General features: G+C 39.3%; 1 protein-coding gene across 9 annotated transcripts in view; it reads right to left on the bottom strand.

The window, feature by feature from the left end:
- LOC122878125 (cAMP-specific 3',5'-cyclic phosphodiesterase 4D-like) overlaps nt 1–12,653 on the bottom strand; it is a 105,387-nt gene that overhangs the window by 31,243 nt on the left and 61,491 nt on the right. The window contains exon 1 of one of the 9 annotated variants that reach the window (XM_044200494.1): nt 9,161–10,696. The exons of 7 other annotated variants lie outside the window; for them this stretch is intronic. In XM_044200494.1, the coding sequence (XP_044056429.1) occupies nt 9,161–9,294 (134 nt within the window). In that variant the 5' untranslated portion in view covers nt 9,295–10,696. Of the gene's footprint in view, nt 1–9,160; nt 10,697–12,653 lie in introns of those variants that run through there. One more of the 9 variants, XM_044200495.1, reaches the window with a different exon arrangement.

Below are 12,653 nucleotides of genomic sequence, written 5' to 3'. Positions count from 1 at the left end.
TTTACATGTACTGTAGCTACAGAGTAGATAGATCTAAAATGAGTGTTTTTGGCTAAGAATGAGTAAATCAGCTCTTATGTAAAAAATAGCCTGTCATCTAGTTTATGTTACTGTAGGTGCAGACGTTGGTCTTTGTGACTACGCTCTGATTAATTTCTATTTGTATGATTGTTGAACGTTGGAGCAAAACAGTGAGTCTAAAAAGAAGCGCTTGCTCTTAGATTGTGAAGGACAGATATTTTTAAGCAGTATTGTTTTATCCAGGGATCATTGTTAGAAAATGTTTGGAGGTTGGCCAGAGTTGGCACTGATTCATTGCTTGGTCAAAGATACTTACGCAGGGCAGTTTTGGTGTGGTTTGCTTACGCAGGTGTCTTGGGTGTTTGAACTGTGGTGCAGTTAAAGGACAGTCTGCCAATGCAACAAACTTACAAAAACAAGGGTGGCCTTTTTAGCAGACTGGCCCTTTAAATATGAATGTAACTGGAAGTGGTTCAATTTTTGGAGTGCAGGTTGATTCACTCCTCTGGACGGGTATTGATCATGGAGTCTATGTGCAGTGATTAGCTCTGTCCGTCCAGCCAGGGAGAAATCCATACAGTGTCTGATCAGCATTAACATCATTAGAAACTGGTTAGGAGGGTAACACACTGGGCCAGAATCAGAACCACACACACACACACACACACACACACACACAGGCAGTGTGTGATTATAGCCCCAGCAGTAGAGATCTAGATTTGGCTCCAGAATCGACCTGAAAATCGAACAACCTTACATCACACTGGTGTGCAACTGGACAGGCTGGTTCAGGGCACGAACACACACACACACACACACACACACTCTGTCTTTGCCCAGCAACAGGCCATGCTGAATGCTCCTCTAATCTTGTTCAAACAGCACTAATTGGCGCCTTTCGGTATACAGTGATTGAGTCCAGCGGTGAGACAGGTGTGTGCCACTTCCTCCTCTAATTAGCCAAGGGCAACCCAGGAGCAGCCAATCACATCGCTGATCAGTGGGACACGACAACATGGAGACAACTGGTGTCTTTCTCTGCCGTTTTTGTCTTAATTGTTTTTAGGTGCTTATTGCATGTAAAGCATATAAAATCTTTATTTATTATTATCATTAACAATAAGTAAGAGGAGTGAGATTATTATTGAACTTAATAAAAGGCATTGGATGAAAAAATACAACAAATTAAAGAGTAAAATCTATTTTGTATATACATTTTATTAGGGATGCACCAATGCGATACACTGAAATGGTACAGTATCGTCCCCGATACCAACGGATCAGGTATCACCCTTGACATTACTGATGCATATCAACTATAGTTTCTTTCTCAATGTCATTATAAAATTAATTCAAAATAGTTTCTACTGTCAGTTAAATTCATTTGGTACCTGCTGCCCGCCAACTCAGTTTTTATTTCCACTAAAATCCCTGTGACTTCACATAAAAATGATCCTGATGAGTTCCACGCAATGAGGCAACATCTGGGGAAAAAAAGACAACTGGTATCGATCATTAGATACCCTGATTCAGAAGTGGTACTGGTAGAGAAAAAGTTGGATTGGTGCATTCTTATATTTTACATATAATATTAATTATGCATACATATTTTTTTAGCATAAATAACCTGACATGAGTTTTATAAGTAGACAACATAATGACAATATTAGGTGTCCTAGGTATTCATAGCGACGATACTTGCAAACTTGCTGATACTTGCAATAGTATTTTTTTCTACCTAAACATACTGCAAGAGCCAGAGCATCATCATGACCCTAAGTCAGAATGTTTTTCTGTGTCCATATTTTTCTTTTTTTTGACATTATTGTTCATGTCTCTGTATAAACTGGTGACAGCATCTTTAATGCACTCACACACAGACACACTTCTTGTCATATCGCCGCAGTCCTTGTAATCGCTAACAAAATAAAGCTTTTAAAAAATTCCCTCCAACCCACAGCCTTTTCCTACCTGGCATCCCGCTGTGTAGGCGGAGCCCTGAAGTCTATGTCGGTGATCAAGTTCACCTGTGACAAACTGCACAGGAGCAGGCTGCATGTGGATGCCTTCTTTCCTCATTCGTTTGGATTACGTAGAAGTCCATCAACCACACTATTGTCTAATCCTGTAACAAACTCTTTGTGAAGTGTTCATCTGTCCCTGAGTTGATCATCATTCCTGGAGTCACAGAGATGTCAGAATAACACTCAGTCCACTATTCGAGCAGTGATATTCTACACAAGTACACACACAGTTACACAAACACAGTCACACTTGTCTGCTGACGTCAGTAGTGGTTTCATGGCTGTCACTGCAATGCCAATCGACCAGCTCTCAGAACTGCAATTATTCCCGGCCCAACGCTCTGCTCGCTGCAGTTCTGGTTTTCCACCAAATAAGAGACTAGAACGCAAAGGATGCTATGAAACACACTAAAAAGATACAAGCCGGAAACCAGCTGGCTGAGCTTGTGGACGCAGTGGGATTTTCTGTTGAGGCGTGTTTGTTGTAGGAACTGAGAGGAGTGACTCCAGAGACTCGGAGCAGAGGCGTCCTGCGGTTCAGCGGGTTGAGGCGTCAGCTGTGAATTGGCAATGATTTGGGATCAAGTCCAGTGAACAGCCACTGTCACGTCAATATTTCAGTCCTCAACCGGGGTCAAAGAATCTTTGTCACAAAAATCCATTTACCATTTAATGATAAAGTCGACCTGCTTCTAGACTATATTAGCTGAATATATCAGTTATGTTTAATCTTTTTAGCAATCAAAATGGGGGTGATGGTACTTTCTATTAAAATGTGTATATATAATACAGATACAGATACAGTCATCATGACATCATATGCATCAGCTGTGGGGAACACAACAAGACATCTGTGAAATGGCAAGGACCCTTGACAACAACAGCTGTCTATGAAAATCAGACCCAAACCAGCCACAGCATCCACTGGGAAGCGCAGTGACCATCTTTGATCCATGACAACTGAACAAACTCCATCCTCTGAGGAGGACTGTGAGATGTGGTTGAAAGCTCAGGTAAAAGTTAGTAGTGGACAATGAGTTACGATTTTTCTTTTCAAACTATATAATGATTATTTTGGCAGGTAAATATCTTTCCAGCATTTCACAGGTGAGCGACAACGTTCACTTCAGACACTGAACTGACCAATTCACTGACCATGATCTGCTCTAAATAACATGATCTTCTAAATTACTTAATTATATTGTGTTTATAACCCAATAGATTTTTTAAACTAAAGATAAGGATAATTTGAAAAATGTATCTCAGTTTTTCCTGCCATGAGACCACTGACAATAAAGTTGTTCTTTATACTTCAAGTATTCCCAGAGTTTTGACCTCTTCGGACTGTTTTCCTTCTCCATGCACCTTGGAAGTAGGTGAAGTATTCCAGAAATCCCCACTCTGCTTCTAGCATCAGTCAGCCTTTTCTTTACACGTCATCTCCAAGTGCTGAGGGGAAACACTTAAATCAAAGGATATAACCCAAATGTATTGGATCAGTGAAGTTGTGCAGAATTCAGTGTGGAGGGCAACAACCACCTCAACTGAACCCAACAGATACATATCACTGAGATATGGGATACACAAGGCAAGAGATGTCTGTGACAAATGTGGAAATAAACTAAAACAGATGGAGCTGGAGTCTGTGGAGGGAGAAATGCATCAACACCGTCAGTACAGGTGAGTAAAGCCTAACCAGCTGCAGGGGCATAATGAGACCACTGAGACTGTCAGCAGATACTCAGAGCTGACTCATACTCACGATGAGCACGACTTCAGTGCCCTGCCAGAACTAACGTGACTCTTCATTTACATTATGTCGCAACGTGCTGGCAGCTTGCAGAGACCTTTGACTCGTGTAGAGTGAGCTGTGCGTCACGTCGCAGTGTGTTGGCATGGGCTGATGCCCGGATGGCTGGCCAACCTGCTGTGACACCACCAAAGATCAGATCTCATTACTGAACTGTTGGGCGGGACAGTTGATACCTGTGTGGAGACATGAGTTGAACTGATATTTGGCTCAAATGTTGGCCTTAAATTAAATATCAAATATTAGCTGCAGGTCACTGCAGCCCTGATCTGAAGGTTTCTGTGATAAGAGGTTTCTGTCTGACCAGAGCCACATATAAACATTGTGTTTTCTCATTATTTAGTTTGCTCATAGTGTATGAATTAATTCTTCATTTAAAAGCAGAAATGTATCCCAGAGTTTCATTTGCTAATAGTTGTCGAGTGTCATTTTCGAATAGTTGTGGAAAGTTAATCTACCTTAAAAAAAGCTGCTAGCCCTAAACTAATTTCATCAGCATGATTTTGAGCTTTTGTGGTTTTTGTGGCTGTGAGAATGTTATTGTCTCGACAAGACTTTCCCTGCATATTTAAGTTTGAAAAAATGAGCACAATGCATCACACAGAAAAAGAGCTGCTAAAGTTACTGCGGTCAGCTACAGTAGCTAGAGAAGCTGTCAGTTACAGCTGAAAACATTCATATTAAAACCATTTTACAGTGCTAGTATACTGCTTTTTCCTACTCATCACTTCCATTCAGTGTAGAAAAAATATTAGGCTTTTATTATGAAGCAGCTGCAGAAACTAGCTTTGTTAAAGTTAATTAAGTTATGACTTAGGTTAAAAGTTGGTCCAAATCTACAGTTGGACATTTTTTGCTGCGGATTTGTCAGTGGATCAGTTTTACACAAATAGACTGAATAATGAGCCGCAGGTACTTATTTCACTGTGGCCAATCCTCAGACCTCCAACAAACAGTCAGGGTTAGCAAAGCTGTGAGCCTTCCTTTTCCTAAAGGTATAGCCTCAAGTTAAGAAAAACCTGTGTAGCAAAAACTGTGTCAGATACTTTATCACCTTGACAAAAACACAATAAACTTTTGGAGGAAGAATTGAACGTTCAGAATTTTGGAATCAGTATCGCTCGACTCCACGTTGATACACCAACAGGAAAGAAACAAGTGTGACAACGTTAGAATGAGAGCAAAGATAAATCTGAGAAGTCAGAAAACCGACCTACCGACCTTAAAAACACAAAGTGACTGACCTCCTTACAACTAAACACTGTTTGCCAAAAAACAGTGAGAACTGCAATTTACAAAAAAATCAATCTGTGAACTTTGCATGGAAGAAAAAGGGTGTTGTTATTCAAACACTGACCAGATCCTCACTAAAACACAAACTGGTAAAACTCAGTGACGTTTTGTGGAAGTACTATGAACTGCAATGTGTTAAGTGTGTCGTTTCACAAGCAGCCAAAAGCACAAGGTATCACACACACGAAACATTTCATCATGACTGTCACCAACATGCTAAGAGCAAAACGCCTCTGACCTCAGCTGCTACCACCTTCAAGAAATATCACATCAGAGCTCAAATCTATTGTATTATATTAATTTACACATGGAACTTCAAACACACTGAAGAATAGCTATTAATGGAGTCAAAAACTTTATTCTAGCACAGGATGTAGTTTAGGATAAACCCACCTGAACTAAATTAACAGCGTCAAACTGGCAATAAACAGATGGCAGTGTCCTTCTAATGGAAAAAAAGAAATGTTTTATTGAATATATGTTTTAATTTATGTTGGTGATTATTTGGAGGGTCATTAACCTTTTAACTTATCACTCTATCATTCATTATGGCTTCTTATGGGGCTGTTGTGTTGCTTTGATCTTACAGTGCTTAGTAACTTTGGTCACTATTGAATTAATATAAACAGCATCATTATCATTGTTATTGTTATAACAAGACCGATGAGCTGTGAGTCAATGTCTAGTTGACATCAGTGATCCGTGCTGAGAGGTAAAACATTATGAGTAAGTCAGAGTCTGACATCAGTCCTCATCATCACCATCATCACTGAAGATACAGGTCTACTGATGAAAAGAGCAATCACGAAGAGGACAGGACAAGACAGAATTGACCGATATCGATGAAATCCTCTATGTAATTTTATATCGCAATACCAATATTGATAACCTAAAGGAATGTATGTTTTTGTTTAATACAGCAAATTACCTGGCAAATCAAGATACCTCATGACATAATTGCAAAAATCATATAAAAATCCAAAATTGCAGTACTGTAGGGCTGCAAGAAAAGATTATTTTTATTAGCGATTCATTTTTCGATTAATTGTCTCTGAAATGAAATTAAGTCTTCCCAGAGTCCACGGTGAAGTCTTCAAATGTCTTGTCAAATTATTCAATTTACAATAATAGAAAATAGAGAAAAGCAGCAAATCCTCACATTGGAGAAGCTGTACCTAGAGAATGTTGGGCTTTTAAACAACCAGAATAATTAATAGCTCTAAAGTCCTGCTCCCAGTGAATGCAACATTACCCACAATGGCCTAATAAACCCAGAGATATTAAAGTGAGAGCTACAACAGTAGAAATGTTTGGCAAAATCTCTGACAAATTTATATCGTCTTACTGCCCAAACATAATGGCAGGACAGGCCAGGATGGGACAAGACAGGACAATATATGACAGGACACACACACACACACACACACACACACACACACACACACACACACACACACACACACACAATATATATGACAGGACATAATGGGGTCAGGGGATAGGGGAAACATGTAACAAGACAGGACAGGGTATGATAGAGCAGGACAGGACAGAATATGGCACTATGAGTAACTGAGTAGTATGAGACAACTGAGCCTAGAAGAGATAACTATATCAGAAATTATGTAGAAGGGAGGTGACTGAAACCTCACTAATGCCATTTCACACACAGCACTCAATCATAACCCTAAAAGCAAAAGCTAAATATCTGCACTGATGGACGTGAATCTCTGTTTGTCAAGACTAACTGTAAAACCTCTAACTTTACGAGGTAAAGCGATGACGATGAAAGCAGTATGTTTCCGTCTAGCAATTAATGGAAACTACACAGGGTGCAGGGTTAAAGGGATTTGGACGATTACAGTGTGCACTGTTCTTTTCTCCGTTGCTTTTTGACTGTGTTATTACACACATCTGGTTGATCCATCAGGCCTATAAATATGTCAGACTCTGCGTTCATTAGCAATGTCCCTTTGAAGGTTTTTTATTGGTGGGTTGACATTATAAAGACACTTTGATCACCCTCTCCGCCCGACAAGGCCGATGTCGTCATGACTTTCTGAAAGGCCAGCTGCAAAATTAGTCATATATTTCCTTCTGTGACTCTTAAGGCAGCAGCCACTTTCAGGTATACTCATCTGGTAAAAATGAAAAAAGTAAAAATGAAAGTGTGTGTGTGTAGTAATGCATGTAATTCTTTTTAACTGAACTTTTTTTTATTGATAAAACAGCACTAAAATGACAACTATTACCCTAATTACTTAATTATGATAATATAATTTGTTAAAAAATTCTGTTTGTCTTCTTTAAAAAAAACAATAATTTAACATCTATAACTAAAGTTTACGTTAATTTAATTTCTGTTACTATACAAATAATATACTCTCACCCTTGATCCTCAGCCTTCTGACTGTGTGTGCACCTAAAACTTCACAGCAGCTTTGACAGCTTAGGCCCCTCCGTCTGTCCAAAGATTTATCTTTCACCACTGCATTTGGCACCGAGGTTTACCCATAACACAATCAGCTCAATAAAAAAAGATGAACAGTAGAGATTGTTATTGCAACATAAAACTGGTTGCAATCCATCTTTGGAAAACACAAGAAGATTGAGAATTTTGTGAATTCACTTCATAAAAAATGAGTAAAGCAAGTTTTTCTTTGTGTGAGTAGGTGTGTGAATTCTTCTTCTGTGAAATGTGTTTAAGTGTGTGACAAACAAGAAGAGCTATATACTGTGGATAAAGATGCAGAGTATTTCAGTATTTCAAAATCACTGATATTTAGTGGTGTGAATGAATTAACTGCATGCTTGTGACAAAATTATCTGATGAAATATTACTACCATAAGGTAAAAATATCAAATAGATCCCCACAAACCTACTACAGGGTAGCACAGACAAAGGATGACTATAGGGATAGGATATATATATATATATATATATATATATATATATATATATATAGGAATGATATAGGGATATAGGGGTGCTGATATGAAAATATCATTAAATACCATTCAGTACACTGAGGTCACTTTAAAAACTAGTCAAGTATGAGTATCATAAGGAGATACAAACGCAAGGTCACTATAAATTACATACTGAGCAACACTGAAACACTATGAATCTCATTAGGACTATTAAAGAAATATTTTAGAGACAGAAATTCCAGAAAATCTTTCTCTAGCCACACCTGGAATGAGCGTCACTACAAGAATATTATAATGCAATCATACTATAGAAGTCAGACATTTCTTTTGAATAGTAAATTAATGATTAAATTGTTAATTTAGCTAAGATCAATATAAGTACTGAACCTTGACAAAATACAAACCCCTGCAGTAACACTGTAAAAATAAATACTAGAGTCACAAATACTAATAGACTAGCCAACAATATGATAATAATAAACTCAGTGTTGCGTTCTACAGATATTGTTGAGCAGGTGGATACAATATCACGAACACCTTAAAATATAATAAGAACTTTATTTAAATAGTATTTTAATTTGCTTTATATTAAAATAAGTAGGTGTAAAAGATTAATTTGAAACAAATAATGTAAAATATAACAAAAGTAGAAAAACAGAAATGTAAAATATAGTATATATATATATATAATATATATATATATATATATATATATATATATATATATATATACATATATCAATGTAAATTTCACATTGGCATTATTTGTTGCATGTCTCTTGGATTGGATTGCAATACATTGTAGATTTTCATGATGTTGTGACCACCTATCTTATAGAAGTTTTACCATAGTAAATAAAGACTATTAATTATTATAAAAACACTTTTAAACTCATACACAGTTAAAAAAAAAACTCTTAAACTGACTATTAAATTCCACATAACAAAAGTCCCCATATGAAATTTATATCATTATAAGTATTGGAAAAATTGTGATACTTTGTTTAAAAAATAGGATAGACAGCAGTGTGTTTAGAGTTGTGCAACTACAACATCTGGATTAACAACACATCTGGCCTACCGCCTGCGTTTCTGCACGATGTCGATGGGCCGGTTGACAGCGCATGGCGACCCACAGATATTCCCATTCCTCACTTTGAAGTAGCGATCCTGGAACGAGGGGGCCAGATACATACAGTTAGTCGGTAAACTCATGTCTGTGGTTGTTTTTGTTTCCTTTCTGCTTTGTTCTCCACTAATCTTCCTCTTCCTCCTCCTCCAGGCACTCCGCTACTCCTCGGCTCTTGTGCGCTCTCTCCTCTCCCTTCACACCACACCAGGTTTCCACTGACGCGCAGACAGACAGAGGAAAGCCCTCCTTGGTGTGTTTCAGCATCATGCCTCCAGTCCGAAACAAGTAGAAAGTGAACAAAGGAAACGAGATCAAAGCAGTGTGGCTTTTAAATAGTAATTTCTTCAACGACAACTCCTGTTTCATGCGGTTTGGAGAGCTGAACTCAGAGCTAAAGCTGTTGATTTCAAATCCACATTGAAGAGTTCAGAGCTGAGCTCCCTCTCTTCTCTGGAGATACACTCCTCCCTCCCTCTGTCTCTCTATGGCTCTCTCGGTCTGTCTCCTCCAGCACACGGAGGCTTTAAAAAAGACATGAACTATGTGAGTGTGTATGTGCAGTATGTGTGTGTGTGTGAGTGAGAGAGAGAGGGGTGGGGTCTCCAGTTGTAGTAGTTGCATCACGTGTGTGTGTGGCACGTGTGGTAATGTATATGCACAGCAAGTGGTAAATGTGTGGTGTATGTGTGCATTTGAGAGACCTGCACTCTGAACAGGGAAACTCTCTGAGACATGGATATTTTAACAGTTTGCAGGCTCAGCAAACAAACACTCACACACACGCTTAACAGACAGACAGAACAAATCCTTCAACACAATACTCTCATACTCCTTCAGCTTCACATCAAGCCTGTGAAATTTATGATAGCATGAACTTATTGTGCATCTGATTAAAAAACATAAGGGGTTCAAACTGTAATGTGTTAGCGATTGCTTTGTTTTCATGTACATGAATGAATTACATGCAGATTGCGAGTGCAAACTCATTCATGCATTTCTATTGTTTCCTATTGTTCTATTATGTTCTTATTGATGTTTTTTGGTGTGTTTTTAGAACTGCACCATATACGGTACATTTTCACCTATAGCAGCAGGTGTGATTGTATAATTCACAGGACAACTCTGAGCTCCAACCTGCAGTGTGTTCCAGCAGAGGGGCACCAGTCAGTCTCACCACAGGGAGAGATGGACTGACTGGACCTGATGATCTCACCAACTGACCGTCTCGCTGCTGTCGACATCGCAGGCAAATATTTGTCTTTTGAGACACAGGGCAGGCGGCTGAGTTGGACATGTTGACAGGCACATGGGAGAGGAGGTGGAGTGCAGGGCGCTTTAAAGCGTCAGACATTTAAAAAACTAAGTTGGCTAAAGACCCACCAAAAGCAGTGACGTGGTGAGGATACGGAGGCAGAAGCAGATGTTCATCTGTGAGCTGCTATCTGAACTCTTTCTCAACTCAAGCTCCAGCTTAAGTCGTGATTTATGCTAATAAAAGGGGTGTATTTTTATGTAACTTTTATATATAGTTCTTGTCTACAAACGCACTGATACAGTTAAATATATTTTTCATTTAATTCCAACACAAGATTTTGAATACATTTCACTAAATTTAGGCCTTTACCCTACACCCCTTGTATAGAGATGCCTCAGTTTCATTTAAAATGCATGCTATTGCAACTGTGATCTGCTATTGGCTGATTTTTATACCAGCAGTGCGACCAGCTGTGGGCTCATATTATTTAATTTCCACACTGAGTGAGGTTGAGTGCCAGACCTGGGACTACACTGATGGCTCAGTTGTTCAGAAATATGAAAACAATTCAAGGCCATCAGGCAAAAATTCCCCTGCATTTGTGGAGACAGAAGAAGCTCACTGTCTAGCTCAAATGGAATTAAGAGGGCCAGTATACTCCATCAGAACTGCTTGTCGGAGGGTCAAACAACTTCTTTTCTAGTATAACCTGGCCCTTGGCGTTCTGTTAGATCCCACAGTCTATTAAACTATTATCTTGATCTATATACTGTATTCATTCATACTAACTCCTATCTCACCTTAAGTGGAACTCGATCAGACTCAAACCACATTTTCTCTCTTAACCACAACAGTCTGGTACAATGTCCACATCACATAAACAAGATCGTGAGACATCTTCAACTTGCTCCCAACCCAAAGGGGGAAATCCACAGTTTTGGCCTCATACTTGGAGGTGCTGACCCTCATCTGAACCACTTCACAGTCAGCTGCAAACTACCCCTGTGCATGCTGTCAGTCACAGTTCAATGAAGCCAGGAGAACTGCATCATCTGCAAAAAGTAGAGATGCAATCCTGAGGTCATCCAACTGGACACTCTCCACACATAGAGATTTTGTCCATTAAAATCACAATCACACTGACAGGGAAAGGCTTTGGTGGAATCAAACACTCATCGAGATCAAGCAATTGACATTCTTTTGAGAAAACATAAAGCTCTCACTTCAGTCATACAAGGACCAAATGGCTCTTAGTAATGTCCCCAGTCCTGCAGCACCCTGAACAAGACTGAGGGACACGCTAACAAAGCTTCTCCAAATCCACAAAACACATTTGGACTGCATGGGAAAAACCTCTTCCCTTCTAGCATCACAAAAGTGTAAAGAGCTGCCTCAGATTTGCCAGTCATAGCTTCCTTTCCAGCACCCTGGCATAAGCTTTCCCAGGGAAGCTGAGCGGTATAATAACCCAACAGTTGAAGCAAACCCTCCAGACCTCCAAGGCCTCTGCCTTCACCTGCCACATGTTTGGCAATGCACTGAACATTTACACCTGTCCTTTCAAGTGCGCAGTGGTGACTGTCCATTGTGTTTTTCTGGCTAAGCACATGGGCCCATGTTTCCCTAATCTTTATAAAGTGACTCTTTCCCAATGACATTGATTCACAAAGGTTCTTCGCTCCTAAAGTGCCTTCCTGCATGGGACCACTCTGCCTTGGGAGAGACTCTCACAAGAGTTGCTACCTTGGCAAAACATGCAAACCATTCCACCATGATAAGGTGTTGATTTATGCAGGTCTCATTTTACAAATTGCTTCTTGTAAACTTTCCTGGATCCAAGTTTTGTACAAAACAAGTGCTGACTTGAACTTAAAATCATGCAAAGGAATAATAGTTCAATTTCTATTTGAACCAACCAAACACACACACATGCCTGTCACACCTCCCTACTCCTGCTTTCTTCCACAACTTTTTGTGTCCATTTTTAATACCATGAACCATGGCAGGAACAAATATTTTTTATACTGTGACTTCCACTATCACATTGAGATGTTTGCCATGTTTTCATTTTTGTCTTAGTTAAACTAAACGAAAACCCTCCCTCATTGTGCAATGGGCTTGTGAAACATGCTGGCCCTCTAAACAGATAGAGGGGTGGAGGTTTGCTGAGAATGAGGTGTTTGTGAG

The sequence above is a fragment of the Siniperca chuatsi genome, linkage group LG6 (assembly GCF_020085105.1).
Source record: "Siniperca chuatsi isolate FFG_IHB_CAS linkage group LG6, ASM2008510v1, whole genome shotgun sequence".
In the NCBI taxonomy this organism is placed as follows: Eukaryota; Metazoa; Chordata; class Actinopteri; order Centrarchiformes; family Sinipercidae; genus Siniperca; species Siniperca chuatsi.
The sequence above is the reverse complement of the archived record's forward strand: the minus strand, read 5'-3'. Positions and strand labels throughout refer to the sequence as shown.